Here is a 20854-nt window from a genome sequence, read left to right as displayed (position 1 = left end):
AGCCAGGACTTTGCCTTCAGTGGTGGTGGCTTCTGTTTTTTTCCAGAAGTGATATGTGAAGTGCCACAGCATAAACCTGTGTTTGTGGTTCAGTTTGCTTTTAAATATTTCTGCTGCATTGTATCCTCGTGTTGGTTGTTTTGGGGGATTTTTCTTTTGTTTTGATTTTTTTTAGAGGCTGGCTATGAAGTTTGGTTTTTATTTTGATAAAATTTATAGCAATATTTTACATATTTCATTTGTGCTTGAGAGGGAGGAAAAGAGCATGTTTCTAGAGTGTACGGTCAGCACGGTTTTGTTCTATTTAAACTTTTGACACTTTAGCATTACCATGATATGAGAGATTCTTCTTCCCAAACCTGTACAGGCCAGAAAAAGCTTACAAGGGTGAGAGAAAAGAGGAGCAAGGATAAGTGCTGCCTGTGCCTCCTTTTGGCGCAATTGCAGATCAAGTCTGTTTGTCCTACTGTAACTTTGGCTGTCGCGATCTGATTACACAGACAAAATTGTGCATATATAGATTGGACACTAGTCTGTGACACATTAGATGTCTTTTGTATCCCAGATTCCACCTTTTCTCCACTTCATGTGGTCATACTTCAGAAAACTATTGCAATTTGTTGTTTCTATGCATTATTTTAAACTGAAATTTGGACAGCTAAGTAACAAGTACACTGGCAACAAATGAAAATAGTGGTCATGCTGGGGAAAGGATTATACTTAAATTTGTGTTTCTCCAAAGAGTTATAATTAAATTTGTGCTTCTCCGCATTTTCTCAACTTTTAATATATTAACATATAATATATGTGTCTCTCTAATAATCATCTTGGCGCAAGACCAAGCATGAGAGCCTCAAATAGCATAAGGTTTTTGGTGAATGATGACAAGCTCACCAAATTCAAGTGGAATTTCCTAGGGAAGGAGGACAGTCGGAAAGGGAAATAGTTTTTTTTTTGTGGTAGAGAAGTCACCTGTGAATGTCTATTGCTCTGAAATCATGTCAAGGGCAGTAGGTGAGTAGCTGCTCTACCCAGTAGCTGCTCTACCCTGAAGCAGCATTCTGAGTATTGGTCATGCTAAACAGTTGGGTTTCAGAATAATAACAGGAGAGGTGTAGCAAAGAACCTCTGTATTGCCACAGTGGTAGATGTTCTGCTAATTCAAGCAATTGCTGATGGTACTTTTTAGCATGTAAAGCTTTTAAACCATTGCACACATTAGTTGAAAGCACCTAATGAATTCTGACTTGAAGTAAGTTCAATAGGGCAAAACGCAAGCATGGCTTACTAAGGAAGCAAAAATTACTCTGAAGCTCAAACTTGCCACGTTCACACAAGTCTTGCAGTAGTGAGTACATATGGTGCTAATGATTTCTGTTTTTTGTTTTCCAAATCTCACAGGAGGCCCAGAGCCTGCAATGCCTGATGTAAGTACTATTTACAAACTGCTACTTAGTTGTATGATCCTGGTCTTTTCAAGAAGCCCACTGCTTTCTGTTGCTTTTCATTCTGCTTTAAAATTATCATCAAATCTGAGAGCACTGACTAAGATTTTCTAATGTGTAATGAAGTTGTTGCTTTCTGTCCCTTTGAAGAAAAGGCTAATTTAAGTCCTCGTCACTAAAGCTGTAGTGCTTGTATTGGCGCACTCTCACTTCAGAAAAAAAAAAAAAAACAAACCACCATGTTTTGAAATGTAGAGTATTGCCTACATGGAAGAAGATAATATTATTTCATTTCTTTGCTATATTAGCTCCCAGTCCCATCCATTAGCGCTCCTAGTCGTCGGGTTTGGGATCAAGAAGAAGAACGAAAACGACAGGAAAAATGGCAAAAAGAGCAGGACCGTTTATTGCAGGTATAATTAATCGTCATAATCATAGGCTGGCAATCCCTTGGGTGAAGCAACTATTAGGGAAGAAAGGCAACACGTAACTCCTGCAACTCTTCTTACTGATGGCCTAAGAGGACTTTCAGATATGTTTGTGGGGTTGCACAGTTACACACTAGCAATTATTCAGCAAAAAGAGGACAATGCATTAAACGAGCTTCATGAAGTCAAACCCAGACTGTGTGTTCACTACAGACCAGAAGTGGTCAGTCCTCACAAGGCTGGTATGTTCTTCCTGGCAACAGAATTTAAATGATAAGCAAAGACCTAAGGGGCAGTAGTCTTCATTATTTTCAGTGAGTTTTATTTTTTCCTCTTAAGAAAATTGTCTCTAGAATTAGTTTTACCTTCAATTAGTGATACCGCCTTATATTCAGAGATTAAGAGAAGGCAGCCAGTGCCATGATTGGGTGCCTGCTAGCATTCTGTTGTTTAGCAGTCAACTAATCAGTTGGAATCAACCTGGTTCCCAGGACCTCTGAGTCAGGAAGCTGAACCTACTACTGCAAAACCACCTTGATAACCAGTCACTAGAGATGGAAGGAAGTGTTGCAGAGGGAAGGGACAATGTTTGTCATCTTAGGATAGCACAGTAAACAAGCACGCATCTCTGCAAAGACCTCAGCTCAATGAAGCATAAGCCCATTCAACCACATTTAGTAAGCCACATCTCTATAATTAAATTCAAGTTAGTTATCTGAGGTCTGTTGGCTTGGAGACGCAACAGTGAACATCGTTTACTCTGCACAAGCCCTCTTAATAAGTTTGGTGCATTCAGCAGAAAACTGTAAATGTCAAAGTACAGCTTAGTGAGCCTGTTGCTTTTTGGATGTTTTATCTTTTGTCGTTCCTTTTAGCTTACAAACTTTGCAATACAAGAGCTGTGCCTTCCTAAACATATTTGTGGTGTCTGTTATGATTTGGATGCTCCATTTGATGCCTGAAGAAATGGCTTTAAAGAATGTAAACCTTGATTCCACTTTCTTGAGAGCAATCTCAGCCCTCTGCTATCACTTTGCTTTGCTTTACTTCTCATTATTACTACTGAATTAGTAAATTTGGCCAGAGTAATAACATTCTTTCTCTTCCTTATGATCCTAATAATGAATTTTTAAATAACCGAGAAAGGAAGCAAAGTCTTTATTTGATTATTTCCAACATCTTAGAAGGAATATTTTTGACATCATTAAATGTTTTGCTTTTCCCAAGTTGTCAGTGGTGACTGACAAAACCACCAAAACGTTTATTGTGTATCTTGAGTAATGCTTTAAGACATTACATTGATTTCATACCAAATCTAGTCATAGGACAAATTTGTAGGTCCAGAAATTGGTTTTTGTTTAGATAACATTCCAAAAGACCAAGAGTCCTTGCTCAAACCAAATTACTGCCTCATATTTCGCTTAGTGATCACTTTATATTTACCATATTAATGTGTCAAATTCCAAGTTAAATATAATCATTCCATCTTCCAAGAAGTACCTTAGATAGATTGCTGATTTTTGTTTAAATAGTCTCTAAACTGTAAAATGGTGAATGTAACAGATGTGAGGTCAGTTGTTATGAGACTTAGCGTGTAAGAAGCTTGGATTCTCCAAAATTAACTGCAGAACTCCTTTGGATTTTATTTGAGACAGAATTTCATTCACTCGTGGCAGACCTAATGTCCTAGTGGAGCTCAAGCATGTTTTTACCACACTGGTCTCTTAAAAAACACATGAAATACCAGTAGTACATTTTAACGCAAATAAAAAACACTGTTTCTTATTTATGTCTTTAACTTCAATCTAACCTAACAGGAAAAGTACAAACGGGAACAAGAAAAACTGAGAGAAGAATGGCTACGAGCTAAGCAAGAAGCAGAAAAAGAGAGCTCCAAGTATTTTGATGAGGTAGGCTATGAATATGGCTTCGCCTTTGACTATTTAGTTTCATGATGGCTTTTTTCCCTTAGAGTAGATGCATGCAAGCACGCAAATAATTTATTTTACAGTGTCATTTATCTTCTCATTTGGAAAATAAACTGTTGTCTATGACTGTGGTAGAAAGAAGTTGCAAAAATGGGAAGGAAAAAATAAATGAGGTGTTTTGAGACCTGTTGAATTTGACTTTTTTTTTCTTCATGGATTGGTTAGGTTAACTAACACCAGAAATATGCTGGCAAAAAGTTGCAGCATGTATTAATTATTGTGACCAGAATGAAACGGTCACCTTTGCTGTATATTTACTGCCTTATGCTACTTGGTGGGATTCTGCTTCAATACTTCATCATGAGGCACGTTCGTAAGTGCCTGGCTTGTTACTGGCAACCAGTTCATTCTCTCTCTGATAAATTTACATATCAAACCAACTTCAGATTTGTTATCATGTGTTTCAAAATACTGAATGCATGTAATTTCTGTAGATGCTGAGTTTTGTGGCTGTTGCTTATGGGAAGATGAACAGGTTTTTTCCTGGGTGTGGGCGGTGTTTGAGATACTTCTTCTTTATTGCTATATGAGTGCTGCTTCAGGCATCGTAGCTAGATCAGTTGTGTTTATACAGTCAAGAATAAGTAGGCTGTAATTTAAGGCTTAGGACTTCAATAAGAAAGCTCTTTAAGCTGTTAGAGGACTTTACTGTACAAGAATGTAAACCATTTCTTTATTTTTTTTCAATCAGTAGAGGTTTGGATGGACCTGTAAACAGTATTTGTTCTCTGCAACTGAAACATCTTTTGACCACTGAAAGACCTTTTCTCATGTTTGAGAGGAAAGTCAGAGAGACGGGTCTGAGGCTTGACTTTCAAATGGGAGGAGAATGGAGGAGGGTGAGGGTTTTCTCCACATGAGAATTCATGCGAAATTCATTGATCTGATACACGCTTGCAGCGTGTAGCTTTGTGTATACGCCTTTAGGTGGGTCTCAGGTTTCTAAGTCAAAACAGTAGGGAGAAATGCTGGGTGTCATGGAAGAGTTTGTTTTCTGTAGGTATTCAAGTGGGGATGGGATGGCTTGAAATGTAAGTGATACTTGAGAAAGCAGAATGTTTCACATAGTTGTGGCCACACTGCCTGTGGCACTCGCTAAGGCTGCCGTGTGGAATGAAGCTCTTGCATTAGGAGAGTGTGCTAGCAGGCACTCAAAACATGAAACCAAAATACGCCCTGGGTCTTGCATTGAAAGTGTTTGGGATGCTTTTTGCACAGTCTTGCCTCATAGAAGAAAGTAACTTTTTTTTTTTCTCTGAGTGAGCAACCTGTTCGAAAAACATCTCCCTTGTCTAAAAGAAAAGATTTTTTTTTTTTTTTTCTTTGCTACAGGAGCAGACTGTTCTAACCTTAAACACAATGTCTGTCCCTGCACGGGCTCCATCTGTGTCCAGCTGGAGGGCAAGCCCTGAAGGGAATACTGCTGAGGAGCCAGAAGGAGACGGAGAAAGCGAGCCAGCGGCGCGCTTGCTGGGTGAGGAAGAAGAAAGGAGGAAGCTTCAGGAGGAACGGAGGATCCAGGAAGAGGCAGCTCTGCGTTTTGAGCAAGAAAGGGAACTCCAAGAGCTGGAGCTTGAGAGACAACGTAAAGAGAGGGAACAGCGATACGCTGAGGAGCAGGTGCGGCGGGCAGAGATGGAGGAGCAGAGGCAGCAGGCTGAAAGGCAGAGGGAGGCGTCAGCGGAGATGCCTCGGTACCAAAGGTGTGCACTTGTGATGGGATGTACTCTCTCTTCCTTCTGCGTCTAAAAATTCAGATACGCACTCCCTTTGGACGTGTATGTCCTGAATATATAAGTGTATTATTGCAAGATTCATATTATAAACAGTCAGTGCAAGATAACACAGCGTAGCCTTTCTTTTGAAAGGCAGAAGAATCAGGCATAAGCCAAAGTCTTTCACCATGAATCAAGTGCTCTGTTAACACACTTCTACTCATTTTTTAAATAAGATGTATAAATACAGTGATTATAGCCTAATCAAAGATGATCTGAAGCACTTAGTGTGAAGATTCTGTAAAAACACTGTGTAAGCTTGTAAATTGAGAGCCAGTGGCTCAACAGACAGTGCTTTCGGAAGAAATACCAAGTTAACTTTTTTCCAACAAATGCCTGACTGATTTTTCCAGACTCCTCTCTGTCAAGTCCGACAGCGCAACAATGAAGTTTAATCGCACTGCTGGGTTAACGTGTCAATGAAGGGTATCATGGTATATGAGTGAACAGATACTGCCTTAGATATCATAGCCTGTTAGAAATACCCAGTGTGGACATATTTATTCTAGTGCATGAAAAAAGTTTCTTGCATTACCTTCTTCAGCAGCTTGTTAAAGCAAAACCAAAATGAAAAACAAACAAAAAACCCTAACCAACCAGCCAACTGCCCAAAAAAACCACCCCACCAGCAACAAACAAACCAAAACCAAACTCACAAAAAAACACACACAAAAAAATCCCCACTCAACTATTAGTTTACAAGTGCATATTTTTGCCCAGGAATTTTCAGACTGCTATTACAGGCATCATGGGAGATTAAACTAACTGAAACATATTAAACCAGTAACTTTTACTTATTTCTTACGCATTTAGCTTACTGCCTTGTGTGTGACTAGCTTTGCTGTTTCTCTTGAGAATTTTCCCCTATTCTTGTGTAAGTAGTAAGAGATGACTGAGGATAACACGATATCAAGTTAAATCTTAGGAGAAGAAAACATGATTAGAAAATTGCATATATTTGCAGGAGAGATTGTGAGACCTGAAGTTACTTTAGCTCATTGTAAATGACTGCTGCTCGAGATCCCTGCTGAGCAAAGCAGAGGCACAGTTGTTAAAATGGCTAAACAGGTTCTTCTTGGTAGCTGAGCAGGGTGTCTCTACTGTTTTAGCTTGCCCCAGTTGCACGGTGGTAGGACTTTGTGCGGTAATTTATTAAGCTGCTGTAATATCTGCATATGTAAATCCTTGATACATGCTTTAGTCCCAGGGGATTTCATTCCTTCTGACTTTGCTGCTAGAGGATGTGTTTTGCTAAACAAGGGTGGGTGGCTTTGCTTAATAGTGAAGGAGCGAGTTCAGTGAAACTAGGGTTTAAAATATCTGGTGTTACATATTAGTTTTACGATGATACGAATTGAAATCTGAAATGTTATATGAACATCTGTGAAGGCATGATAGTTGCTGCAAAGAGCTCTGAGGTTGGGGACAAACAGCTGGAAGAGCTTGGTCTGTGGAATTTAGGGAGTGTTTCTCTGAGTTACAAACTGCACCTATGTAATTTTCTAGAATATACATGTAACTTTCAGAGAACTGCTATGTGTGAACAAAGCTTACCCTCCTGGCTTTGAAACGGATGTCATATACTGATCAATGTCATATACAAATCAATGGCATATCCTGATGCTTATAATATTTGCAGCATCTTAAAAAGTCTTTGGGTTTTTCATCTCATGTATTTTCATGTGTCTAACACACACATCTGGACTTTCTCAATTTTCTCTGTGTGTACTTACTGTTTGCTTTATTTCTAGAAAATGTTTTTTTTTGTTTAACGTGTATTTTCTTTTATCTGTATTTTGCTTCTAGACATTATGAGGGCTATGAAGTATCTAAAACAATAGAGGATAGAGCTGGCCAGCCTCTCATTGACAGGTAATGAGAAATTGAATTAATAATTTCAGGTAGTTTTTCTAACAACTTTTCTTTTTCTGCCTTCTTTTGTTAGTTGTGTTTCTGACTGATAAAATTAAGCCTCCTTAGAACTTTAACTGTTTGGGTTTTTTCCCTTTTTTTACCTTAAGAATTTTTAAAAATATTTTTAGCAGGAAATATTTATGTGTATATATATCTTTTTTTCTGTATATGAACATAATGGTTTTGGTGTTTTATTTTTCTTTTTTTATAGACACTATGAGCGTTATGAAGTTTCTAAAACCATCGAGGATCAACCTGGTCAGTCACTTGCTGACAGGTATGCGTGATATGAATCTCAGCATAGATTGTAACATCACCATTCCATTGTTGGCCTTGAAACTTCCAATAAACATTAGGCATGGCAGCTAAGTGTATACTTTGTATTGCTGCTGTGTTTTGCAGTTTTTATGGCATGTTTTCATATTGAGAAAACAAGCAAGCCAAACTTTTGGCAATTTATATGCTGTGCTGTAAACAACATTTAGTCAGTCAGTAGGATTTTACTGGGAGAAGCAGCACTATAAGGAAGTAAATATGTGGGTGGTACTAGACTTATCTGGCTGGAAAACAATTTGAGATAATATTGTGGTTGTGTCATAACGTGCTATACAAACTAAGGTGCAGTCATCCCAATCAGGATTGTGAAACTTGAGAGAGAGAGCAAACAAGGAGGGAAGTGAGAGGTAGCAGCGTAATTGTCAGGAAGATAGTAGATGTCCCACCTGTAAAGTTACACTCTCTAACCTTGATTATTTTCTGTTTTGTTTTGCATGATGTTTTTTTGGGGGGTTTTACTGTTGTTTTTTTGGTTTTGTTTCGTTTTTATTTCTATACAATATATTAGCCACTGCAGATTTAAGCTCTTTGAATAAATCTCCCTTTTAATTACTGGACTGTGGTTAAAAAAAATGCTGAAGTGACCTAAATCCAAAACACTTGTATCATGCCTTTGTCTTAGATGGCATCTCACACTAATTCTGAAGGATCACCTCTGCTGCATATTTAGCCAGTTCTTGTAGTTGAAGTGAGCATGTCTTTTTTTAATATTAAGAGGAACAGGGTACAACTAATGGATCCGTTACCTGTAAGATCTAAATCTAACTTCAGAAGGTGCCTGCACTAAATAGTTACATCTTGTGTATATGTGAGAAAATACTTGGGTGCTAAAAGCATCTCAGGCAGGTCAAGCAAGACCTGCTCTTTGGAGCTCCATTTCACTACAAGCAACTGTGAATTTGTTGCATCTTCTGAAACAGATAATAAAATAGGTCCATACCATAGGACAGATAATCAGAACTTGGGGGAGCAAGAAGCATGACACAGTTTATTTATCATTTATCTATAAACAAAGGACAAGACTCCCTCAAAATGCTGTTATGTAGTCAGTGCTGTATGTGTAAATACACTGCTGTAGAGCTTGAAGTTCTGACCCAGCAAAGGATTTCTGTTCTTTTCCGAAGTATTTTAAACTAAAAAACTGGCTGTGTTATTTGAGACTAGTAATACAGCATAGAGGTGTTGCTGAAGCTCCTGCTCTGTACTGTCAGAAACCCAGCTTTTTGCCATTTGTCTTCCTGTATATTGAATAACATTTCTTGGCTAAAACTCATTAAAAAAATATGCTGCTGGGTGTTATAAGTGAATAATAAATTTCCCAAGAACAGTCTGCATGCAGTGTTTGAGGAGGTGTTTTGCTTATGGTATAATAACAGTGCTGAAGTATGATTTAAGTTTCTCATGAAGTTAAATAATTTATAAACCTGCTTTGAAAGTTATCAGTTCTTTGATTGTCTGTGTAGTCTTCACTAAGCTTCCACTTTTTGAAGGACTTTTTCACATGTTTTTGTTGAAGCAAATACAATGATCAGTTCCTTACACCTGAAGGACTGGGAACTTTCAATATACAATTTTAAATTTTAATCAGTGATTATCTATTGATATCTAACTATTTACATTTTTTTTTCCCTGTTAATATCCTGTTGGTCTTTGTTTGAGTATTGTTGCCTCTTGTTTTAAGTGCAGCATAAGTAATTGACGGGAGGGATGGTGAAAAAATGGGCTGTGTATCTGTGGTCTGCGATGATAAGGTCTTTGTCCTCAACAAAGTCTCCTAGTTGAGATATAGAAATGAATGTTTTCTATATCCTCAGGAATAAGTCCAAGTCAACTTCAGAACTGAATGAATTCAACACAATCAGAAATGGTAAATATGGTTTAATTTCTGTTATTTTTAATTTATTTTTTTAAAGGTGTATTGGACAGTCATCCTAAAAAAAATAATTCCCAAAGTTCCTTTTGGTAGCTGCATTGTAATTCAAATTAATACCATGCCACAATTTAATGAAGTTTTAACAGCAACAGGAAGTTCATACAGTACCGTATAAGCCTAGGACGAATATGATTAACTGTCCTCTTGGAGTGCCGTAGCAGTGACTACCAACAGATCTTAGATGCCTGAATTTTAGATGACTGATATTTATATCAGATTAAACCAATCGTGTAGGTATATCATCGAAGATGTATGTGCTCTTGATATGATGACTCCATCAATAAAAAAAGCTCCACATACCACAGTGATAATGTATTTAATACAACTTTTATTACTGTAGGAATAACACAGCTAGAAGCTAGTTCTTGATACTGTCACAGTGGCTTGTCTCCTGGACTTTACTTCGTTGCTGACTTTCTTGAGTTGTCCTTTAGTTATGTTACTGCTTTTTGTAGAGAAAAGTATATAAGGCAAACAAAGCAAACCAGCCCAGAGTTATAAACATGTTACAGTAGAAAATGTCCAAAAGCTATTCCTGTGTCTGAAACATGGTTAAAAAAAAGCAATCGCACGTAATCATAGAAAAGTAAATAGTGTATTAGAGGAAATATTGCAGATTGGCAACATCGCTTTCACACACTAAAGCTTGGTCATTGAAACTAATGAGCGAGTAAACTTCCACAATATTTTGTAATGGTAATCTATAGTGATAAAACCAAGAGTAAATCTGTAGTTAGTGCAGTATTTAAAAGGATTGAAATTTCAATTGAATGACTGATTACTGAGTCATTTTCTTAATCAGTCTTATTATAAAGAATAGTTACTGAATCTAGGAAATAAAAAATTGTTGCCTTCTAACATGGTAACACATATTGGAGAAACATGACTTGTTTACTTCCCCTTCCCAAATTTCAAAGGTCTTCTGTACCATAAATGACTTTTCGATGGGCTGGTTAACATACAAATAACAGAGAAAGACTCTGTAACATAATACACACACACGTATATATTTATATAAATGAAGATAAAGCAATGTGTTTAGTGCCTTGAATAAGGAGAGAATTCTTGAAAACAAGGACAACTTATAGAAAAAGAGAGTATTATAAACTCCTGAAGGAAAGAGATATCCCACCTTTCAACTATATATTCTATACATGCTTCAGTTTGTATTGGAGGAAGAGTCCCAACTTCTGATGCTAAAAGAGATAATGCCATTTTAAAAATACGTGGGTAGGGGTGTATATACATGTATACATAAGTGTGTGTGTGTGTGTATATATATATATGTATACACAGACGCACTTGGGAAGTGAAGGAAATAACTATTTGTAAATATATTAAACATCATATAAAAGGATACATTAATGGAAATATGAGTAAAATGTTTTGTAATAATAATAGTGTACTGCCAAATTTGATACTGATCACCCCACTGTGAAAAGGAACTGGAGAAACTTGTGAATGTGATGAGGAATGACTACTTTTGGAGCTATAGCCAGAGTACTGAATGTGTGACAAATGCTTTTGTGCCTGAAGGTGCCTAGCTGAAGTTTGTGCGTGTTATCCAAACAGGTACCCAGAGCAAGCATTCAGAGAGATCCTGGAACACAGGTGACTCGCAGAAGAAGTCTCAGAAGGAGCACAGCTTGTCTGCGGCAGAGTTGGAAAGACAGCAAATCCTTCAGGAAATGAGAAAGAAAACATCTCTGCACACGGACAGCAGCTGGATTAGGCAACGCAGTTCCAGTATACATAAGGAGCCTGTTAGTCTGTACAGCAATAGTATGAGGAGGTAGGAATCGTGTTAAAAATTAACTGTGTCTCTCATCAAATATTTTTGTTTGGTTATTCTAAACTTCAGCTTGTGTTACAGAGCACAGAAGCAAATCGAGTCCATGACATGTTGTAAGGTAAACTGAATGGTGGCACTCATAGGAGAAAGTAGCAGTCTTACAGCTGGGATTAAACATTTATTTTTTTTTTTTAAATAAAGAACGTGGATGTGACCTGTAAATAACTCAACTAACTATTTCTTGGTCAGTGTACCAGCAGTGGAAATCAATAAGTGCGCCTTGTCATTGACAGAAGTGCTTAAGAATTTCAGCATGACAATTTGTTGTGGAAATTGATTATTATGGCTAGGGGGTATACCTTTTTTCACACAGAAATATGTCAGAAAGTCTAGAGTTTGTCTCTTGCTTTATGTATGAATGTGGATTTGTCACTTAGGGGAAACAGCTGAGTTATCAATCAGGAGAGTGTTTGACTATTGGGCCAACACCTTGTACCTAGATGATGCTGTCCAGTCTGGGTGGATTGTTATTTCAATCTGGTATCCCTTGGAGAAAACAAAAACAAACTTGGTATCTGAGGTCCGTTGCTGTACAGTGGATTTTGATATGGTTCACCCTGATAAGGCTGCAGTGAAGAGTGTTTTGCCTTTATTCTGTAGTGGTTAAGTGCCACCTCGCCTGCTTTTTCCCATGAGACCAGGACTGCGCACAAAGGGTAATTCGTGGCTCAATCATTTTAAATCAGTATGTGAAGAATATTGCTCAGGGTGATCATACAAGCATTTTCATGCTAGAAAAACCTTAAAAATGCTAGGAAAATAATTTCTTTTTTAAAAAAAAATCAGAGTATAGCTCTTCTGCTCCAGCCGTGCTGCCGTTCACACTTGTATGTGTACCTCTGTTACAGGGGGGAGTCTTTGGACAATCTTGATTCTTCAAGAACGAGCTCATGGAGGCACCACTCGTGGCTGAACCAGACTGCCTCCTCTTCATCTTTGTCCTCTAGTCAAGACTTCAGTCGCCCAGTGTCCACTTCAAACCGAGCATACATGTGCACTCCCTCCTCTAGCAAAGCACCTCCTGTGGCCACCTCTGCGAGAGCCCCCTCCGTGTCCCAGGCAGCCTCCCGGGCTCAGTCTCCCCTCTCTGCTTCCCAGCCAGGTTCCCAGACACGCAGCAGGTGAGCAGGTGCCCTTCTGCTGGGAAGATAATCAATGTCAGGCTGTGCAAAAGAGCGGACTTTGTAGATACGGTGGTCTACAGAAGTGTTCTCACCCATAACATTGATTAACAAGTCTGAAGAGTACCTGAAGTTTTCTGGCTGGGTGGGACAGTGGAAATACAGGCTGGTATTACCTCCCTGCTCCAGTCATTCAGAAAATTTCCCCAGGTTTGTCATCACTACTTGACATTGGTTAAAAAAACAAAGGAATTGGATTAATAAATCTCCAGTCTCCAAGCTGTGTATTGGTTACCAAAACGATTAGTAAAAGCCCACTCCAGATTTTTGACATTTATTTTCTTAGGTTTGTTTTAACAAAGATTCCTGAAATCCACGCTTTATGGCCCTTGTCTTGGTCTCTCCTCCCCCTTCCTGGCATGTGGTCAATGTCATCTCAAGATCACTCAGGAATGCTCATAACCCCTGACCCTGGAGAATTACGGAGTAGGATGTTGATTTTACTCTAGGAGGAGAAAGCAAGAATTGCAACATATTTTGAAACAAAATGGAATTTAGTTGTGGTAGGGTAGATAACTCTGTGGTTTTATGTACTTGAAACATTTTTAAAAATACCTTGGGACAAGACTATAGAGAATCATTCCCACACGATTACATGCATTATATATAACAACAGTGTGAACACCACTTCACTAGCTCTTACACGCTCAGGCACTTTGTGATAAATTGACTTTTTTTCTCAAAGCTAGGCTCTTAGATTCTTTATAATGTAAGAAAATGACCTTCTTAACCATGTTTGCTTATCTTGTTCTCACTTCCATTTGCTTACATTTTGGTAGATCTATGGAAACTGACCTCTGTATGGCTTATGTTCAAAGAGTTAACATAACATTATATGTCCAGGACTAGCCTTCTGTCATCTAACAAGATGCAGATGGTGGGACTTGGCAGGTTTGTTTGCTAAAACGTAGCCTTTAGGATAATTCCCTGCACATGAGAAATACGGCAGGATCACAAACCCAATGTTCTTACTCTCCATACTTAACAATATACCTTTAATGTTTATTTGTAGAAGGTGTTTTATATAATGAAATATCTCCCAAGAGTGTGACAAAACTTCATTTGTTCCTGTGTAACTTTGATCTAAATTATAACACTTCAGCTTTCCCTAACTTTCAGATCTGCTGTAAATAATATTAATTTTCAGTTTATTTTGCTTGAGCAGCCTAATAGTCCACTTTTTGCCGGTATGTTTTTATTTCTAATCTCAAAAAAAGTCCTTGATAACTTTTCTTTGTCTTTTAATTTTTTTCAAGCTGGTTTTAAGGATTTTCGTTCTGTATCTAGGTCAGTCAGTGGGAAGAAAATCTGTTCATACTGTAATAACGTTCTGGGCAAAGGAGCAGCCATGATCATTGAGTCTCTTGGTCTTTGTTATCATTTACATTGCTTTAAGGTGAGAGCTGGGAGTCACATCGTGAAGGAACAGGAACTAATCAGGAGCACGCATGGCTACTCAGTGTTATGCTCACAGGGGCTCTACTAATCACCTGCTTTGCCTTCTACTCTTGACAGCGCGTGGTGCATGCAGATTTCCATGAGGCAATCTTATCTGCAGCCATTTAGCTCTCAACTCTAGGACTATTTTGTAAACACCAGGGCTGACAAGTAGGACTCTTGACAAGTAAAATGGACATGTTGACTGGGAGATCAAAGTTTTTCCTTCTTTGAATAGAAGGTTAAAAAATCAGAAAATGCTGAGCCGCCTTTCCCAGAGAAATCAGGTCCATAAAAAAACAACCAAACAAAAAATAAAATGAAGTAAAAATATCTCAGCCTGCACCCTGGCATTTGAATGATTTGAGATGACCCATCACTTCTAAGCTAATCCTAGGAGACAGTGTTCCCATGGTGTTTTCCAGGCAAAGGCATGGTTGGCAGCGTTCAACCTGGCAGGATAAAACCCAGCACCAAGCCAGAAGCTGTGTGTAGTGCTACTCAGCCCTGGTGAGGAACAAGGTATATTAGCTCATGCTCAGCACTGAGACATAGTTACATGATTTCCAGTCAGCCTGAGGTATATGCAGAGCTGCAAAGAATAAATACCTGCCTGCAAAAGATGTAAAAGCACTCGTAGTTGTGCCACCCTAGGACTAGATGAGGAATTAGACTGATTTGGAGGTGCTCTTAGACCCTGCTTCTTCCACGGCTTTAAGAAAGACTTCTGGTCTGGTTCAGAACAGAACCCTCAGCTTCCCTCTGTGCCCAGCTCAAATGTGTCAGCTAGAGTACTAGACGGGATTGGTTCAAAGCTCTTCGTCGTCCTACCTGCCTGAGCAGGAGGGACTGGAGTAATCCATCCGAACTGGTCATCACTCCCTTTCTGCAGAATCAGAACAGAACCACAGAATCATAGAATGATTTGGGTTGGAAGGCACCTTAAAGATGATCTAGTTCCAACCCCCCTGCCATGGGCAGGGACACCCTCCACTACACCAGGTTGCTCAAAGCCTCATCCACCCTGGCCTTGAACGCTTCCAGGGATGGGGCATCTACAACTTCTCTGGGCAACCTATTCCAGTGCTTCACCATCCTCAGAGTGAGGAATTTCTTCCTTAGATCTAACTAAATCTCCCCTCTTTCGGTTTAAAGCCATTGCCCCTTGTCCTATCACTACATGCCGTTGTAAAAAGTCCCTTTCCAGCTTTCCTGTAGGCCCCCTTTAAGTACTGGAAGGCTGCTATAAGATCACCCTGGAGCCTTCTCTTCTCCAAGCTGAACAGCCCCAACTCTCTCAGCCTGTCTTCACAGGAGAGGTGCTCCAGCCCTCGGATCATCTTCATGGCCCTCCTCTGGACTCACTCCAACAACTTCGTGTTCTCTGCGAGGAAGTCTACCTGTAGGTCCTAACCTACATAAGAAAATACTAGATTTGTGTTTTTCAAATTTCTGAAGATTAATGAGCTATTGAACAAACTGGTATCCAAAAGATTCATTACTCATTTGAACAGGCAAGCTCTCTGTCCCTCTCTAGACAGCCCAGTACTTTGCTTCAGAAATTCAGAAGGGAGAATGTTACGCTTTGGGTTACAGTCCTTCTAGAGGTGGTTAATATTCTCCTAGCAAAGATGTGTTCAGCCACCATAGTTAAATAGTTTAATGTTAGCATGAAAGCTTTCAAGCCCTGTATTTATGTGCTTATTCAAGAAAAATGAAATAATCCGTTTCTGTCCAAATAAGAGCTTGTTTCTATGGTGCAGACCCAGGAAATTGGGGGTGCCTGAGTATTTGCTGCTTGGAGTGCCAAAGGGCCAAGGACGCCAGCAGCCTGTAGTGCCGCATGGAAATCTGCAAGTAGCACGCCCAGGTGTTCTGTTCCAAAACTGCTGTTGCCGTCTAGAGAACAAATTTTTTTCCGTGTCGAGCCTGTTTTAGTTTTCAGAAAAACTGAAGTTTAAATTAGATTTAATAAACTAATCTCTAAAACTTGTCTGCTCTATGTTTGCTTAGTTGATATATCTCTGCTATTTATTGTCCAGTCGTCGCCTTAAAATACTTGTCGGGGTCGGTTGCGTTTTGATCTACTAATCGTTATACATTTGCTTCTAGTGATTGTGGGTTTATGGTTCAAGCTTTGTTGAGCTTAATCCGAGCTGCTTTTGAACAGTGTTTTTTGTTTCTTAATGTTTTGTAAGGAGTCACTAATTATTCATGTATCATACAGTGCGTTGCCTGTGGATGCGACCTTGGAGGATCCCGCTCAGGAGCTGAAGTTAGGATCCGAAACAACAAACTCTTCTGCAACGACTGCTATATCAGATTTAAAAGTAAGGCAATCTGACTGCAGTGTGCATGACCGTAGTTCTTCTCTGTGCTGTACAGCCTTGAGTGTTTGCGCAGCTGAGCCACTCGATAGCTTTCACATCTAGCTTTAAGTTGGTATATTAGCGAAAAGGTTCAGCAAGTTTGATTGCCAGTTCCTGTCTTTTGTAGGGTAGTCATTCCTAACTTTTAACTTGCTGGTAGCTGATTTTACCACCTTCTTATTAAGCAACTTCAAAGCAGCAATGCGGTATAGTCATCCTGCTTTCTTCATAGATCTGAGAAAGGAGTTGTCAGTTGCTGAACAAGCTTATTTTGATGACAGAGAAGTCTTTTTGAAAAATTGTCTACATTTTTTAAAAAAGTAATCTGAATATGTGTTTAGTTCAATCCTAATGCATACCTCGAAAGCTATTAGTTTATCCTGTGCAGGTGGCACAAATGCTGGTTTCTTTTCGCGATGCTATTATTTGAATTATAGGTCTGTGATTGGTTATTCACTTAGGTACAAGTTCAGGAGGAATTGATTTACTTACAGATCTTAATTAAAAGGTGCAGTATAATTTTTTTCCTTTATTATGGTTTGCAGATTTCTGATTTATTGGAGCATGATGTTAAGGCTTTGAATAATGGTGGTGTTTTTCTGCTATCATAGATGATGGTAGTCAACCTCCTAATTTTGACAAGTCTTGGGAGTTTTATATGGCTGGGTTTTATGTAGCAAATAAAGAATTCTTTAGAATGATAAAGTTCAGCTAAAGGAAAGGGTTTCTAAATGGGAAATGTATCTTTTTTTCTCCATGAACCCTACCCGTTTTTCTCATGGTGGACCAGAAGGCAGTGAAGGGACCAGGATGCTCATGCTACAACACATTAGCAGGACTTGGGCATCTGCTGGCTGAGAAGCCCAACCCAGAAAAAGAAAAGCTTTGCATCTGATGCTCGTGCTGTTTCCAGGCTCCCTTTGGCTTCTAGGCAGAGGAAAAGCTGCCTGCACTGTAGACATAAGTGTGTGGTGCCTGAGCTAAAGCCAGAAAACATCACACCTCTCCTTGACACTAACAGTGCATCCGCCGAGGCTAATGTTAGGCACAGGGATGCCACTGTGATCAGTGGAAGGAGAGAGAGAATCAGCCCCTTTCCCTCTGGACGCGATCCAGAGCACTGGGACATACCTCTCCAAGTTAATGCTCGGAGAATGTATCTCCTTGTTGATAATGAGACTACACCAAAGTGACTGTGTGCCTGTTTGAAGCACCCAAATGTGTGGGAGATTCAATCTGGTGCTTGCTCATGTTACTTTTGCTTCTCTCTTTTAACAGGCAAAATTGCTTGATGAGTTGTGTAAGTTTGGTATTGAAAAAAAACCCATGATTTTTATTATTTCCTGGCAAGAAAGTATTCAATTTGGTGATGGAAGTAAGCAACAACTTTGTAATGGATAAATTGCTATTTAGTCTGTCTTTGACATTACAGCCCATAAAGTCACAGCAGTGCCTTTCAGAAGCAGAGTCAATCTGTGAGAAACTGTTCTATTCCCTTCCCTTCAGACTGCATCTTCTTGGGCCAGTGGGCAACTCAGAACATAATTGTATGAGACATGAGTAAATCAGGAATTGTAAGAATTTGTAGGTAGAGCATAAAGCATTGAAATTAGTGATTAGTAATTGAGATTAGCTATTTGAATAATAGAAAGACCAGCTATGTGATTACTGCAATGAAAATATATTGACAGCAACGCAGAGGTCTGTAATGCAGATTACTTTGTTTGCAGTTGGCATTTGACATCAGCCTGGCTAATGATTTCTTAGTTTGGAACGTGAACCTACTGGCTGAAAGATTTGATAAACTGTAGGATTGTTAATATTTACTGTGTCGTTTTATGGTGTGATATTTTTGCACATTTTAGTGTTAGTTTTGTGTTTAAAACTTGTATCGTAGCAAAACACCAGTGTCTTGGCATGTGCCCATATAGAGAGAGGATATAAAAGTTTTTTAACGTTGCTACAGTTTAAATTTGCAAATTTAATAATGAAGAGTAAATTCAGAAAACCTATCACCCTGTCTCTATGCTTATACTAAAAATAATTCTTTAAAACTTGATAAAGTGTATGTTCTGTGGGATATTACTTGGCCTGAGATACTTGCAGTGCTATAATTGGATTAAACTCAAATTTGTATTGTTCATTAAACTTAGATTGCCAGATTCAGAATGTATACTTTAGTTTGTGTTACCATTTTCAAGAGGTATTGGAAATATGGTTATCTGGCAATTTTTAACTTGGAAATTTTAATTTTTGTCACTAGGATTCTTCAGTAGCTAGACTTTGATTACAATTTCTTCTGTCTCTAACAGCTGGACAACCAACCTCCATGTGAAGCAAATGAAGATATGAAACCACTGTTGCAGATAAAAGAAGAGGTGATTGCTGCTGATGTAGATCTATAAATATATGTATTGTGTGTATGTGTGTTTTTTCTAAGAGTAACCCTTGCTTGTCTAGTCTTCATAGCAATGCATTGTATTCTTCATATATCTATTTTTATTTATAAGAAAGTAATTGCAGTAAGGAAATACCTGGGGAAAATGCTTTCACTTTTTCAGCTTCAAGTACTGAGAGCACAAGGGAGAATAAGTATATTTTCGGTAATAACTTCAAAATATTTTTGAGGCTTATAATCAACTAGTTGACTTTCCAATGGTATATGAAGAGGGTATTTTGTTTCTGAGCTCTTGAAATGAGCATTAGAGAAATAGTTAATATAAATATATATTTGCAATTGCTGTCTTTATTTTTGACATATACTGAAAGTGAATTCTCTAGATTAATATGAAGCTGCATTTAAATGCACACAAATGTGTTTGCTTTCCATATGCTGGTTTCTAAAATTATGTGCTTTTTTGAAACTTAAATACCAAGAATAATCTGTTTGCTCAGTGGTGTTGGCATAATATTCTGTGGAATCCATTTAAGGGGAAGAGTTCTCTTTTCCCATTTGGAAAATGTAACTATCAGTTTCCCCCCCACAAACTGAGTGGAGAATGGTTGTTGAATTACAGTATATTTGTAAATAAAATTTCTGATGTTGCATTTATTAGAAGTGTTTTTTTCTTCCTTTCTGTCCAGCTAAACGTGTCTAAGGTGATTTGCTGAAATACAAAATTGTTTGAATTTCATCTTGGGGAAAATATTTTTTATGAAAGGATTAAGATGGCCACCTAAATATGTGTAAGAGCAATAGTTCTTGCTTTTCTCTCTTCCTTCACAGAAGACTTCAGGTTTTGTATATAGCTCTTCATCAAGCTCCTCATGCTTTCTTGTCAGCATTTAATACAAGTGGTGAGACTGAGTCTTTGTCCTTTATGCTCCTCCCTGAAGCATGACCACTGGAAGAGGTGGAAGTTCCCCAGAACTTCTCTGCTGTGGGTAGAACTGATGTGCTGAAAATATTTAGGTTTAGGCTCTGATCTTTCTGAAAATGCAACTGGAATGTGCGCTATGTGTTTTTCAGTGGTGGCTCATAAATTGCTTTGGTCAGTGGCTTCCCCAAATCCTTTCATGCCCTTCTGCGTCCGTGTCCTTGGAAGCAGTGAAGAAAACATGAGATGTGGATCAGAGGAATTTGGGGGAGCATTTTGTGGATGAAACAGGAAGAGGACAGCTGGGATGTGTAGGAGGACGGCAGGGCTCTGAGTTTGAGCTTGTACGTGGCACCATGAGGAGCTGCAATGAGGGTGCCAAAGCAGCTTAGAGAGCTGATTCCTCTCAGGAGACCTCAGGGATGGATAGGAGAGGTAACAGATTGGGGAGGGAAGTCGTGGCTGCAATAGCTGGGGGCAGCAAGGGAAGATCATGCTGTTTTGGTGTAGTGGGAGAACTTCACCCTGTGAGCCTCCTGTAGACCCTCCTGCTTGTAACTCTCTGCCTGTCTCCTGTTTCACTTTGCTTTATTGATCTTTCCCCTGAACAGATGGGTTCTGCCTTGCACCAGGGAATTCCCTGCTAATAAATACTGTATTACAAAGGCTTTTGGTGTTCAGTTGAAGTGTCTCCTATGAAGTGAACTGGCAAAGATACTTCATTTGGTTTTGCTACCATGATAAGTATTAACGCAGTAGACCTCAGGTAAGAACTCTGGAGTATGAAGACCCTTGTCCCCAAATAGACTATGGAGTGATATTCACACTACCAGCTCATGCAGGCCTCTCTGCTGCTTGTGGCAGAAGATTGATCCCTGC

The 20854-nt window shown here is 38.9% G+C and overlaps 1 protein-coding gene across 4 annotated transcripts in view; it reads left to right on the top strand.

Annotated features, from left to right (window-relative positions):
• The window catches only part of LMO7 (LIM domain 7), a 133687-nt gene extending 116524 nt beyond the window's left edge, over positions 1–17163 (top strand). For all 4 annotated transcript variants that reach the window (XM_086611619.1, XM_086611603.1, XM_086611611.1 and 1 more), the window contains 12 exons: positions 1402–1427; positions 1754–1858; positions 3691–3783; positions 5194–5564; positions 7443–7508; positions 7762–7827; positions 9701–9753; positions 11392–11611; positions 12520–12792; positions 14140–14248; positions 16517–16619; positions 17120–17163. In XM_086611619.1, coding sequence (XP_086467745.1) covers positions 1402–1427; positions 1754–1858; positions 3691–3783; positions 5194–5564; positions 7443–7508; positions 7762–7827; positions 9701–9753; positions 11392–11611; positions 12520–12792; positions 14140–14248; positions 16517–16619; positions 17120–17163 — 1529 coding nt within the window. The remainder of the gene's footprint in view (positions 1–1401; positions 1428–1753; positions 1859–3690; positions 3784–5193; positions 5565–7442; positions 7509–7761; positions 7828–9700; positions 9754–11391; positions 11612–12519; positions 12793–14139; positions 14249–16516; positions 16620–17119) is intronic.
• Positions 17164–20854: the final 3691 nt, after the last annotated feature.

The sequence above is a fragment of the Tauraco erythrolophus genome, chromosome 1 (assembly GCF_009769465.1).
Source record: "Tauraco erythrolophus isolate bTauEry1 chromosome 1, bTauEry1.pri, whole genome shotgun sequence".
In the NCBI taxonomy this organism is placed as follows: Eukaryota; Metazoa; Chordata; class Aves; order Musophagiformes; family Musophagidae; genus Tauraco; species Tauraco erythrolophus.
This window is presented reverse-complemented; position numbering and strand designations above follow the sequence as displayed.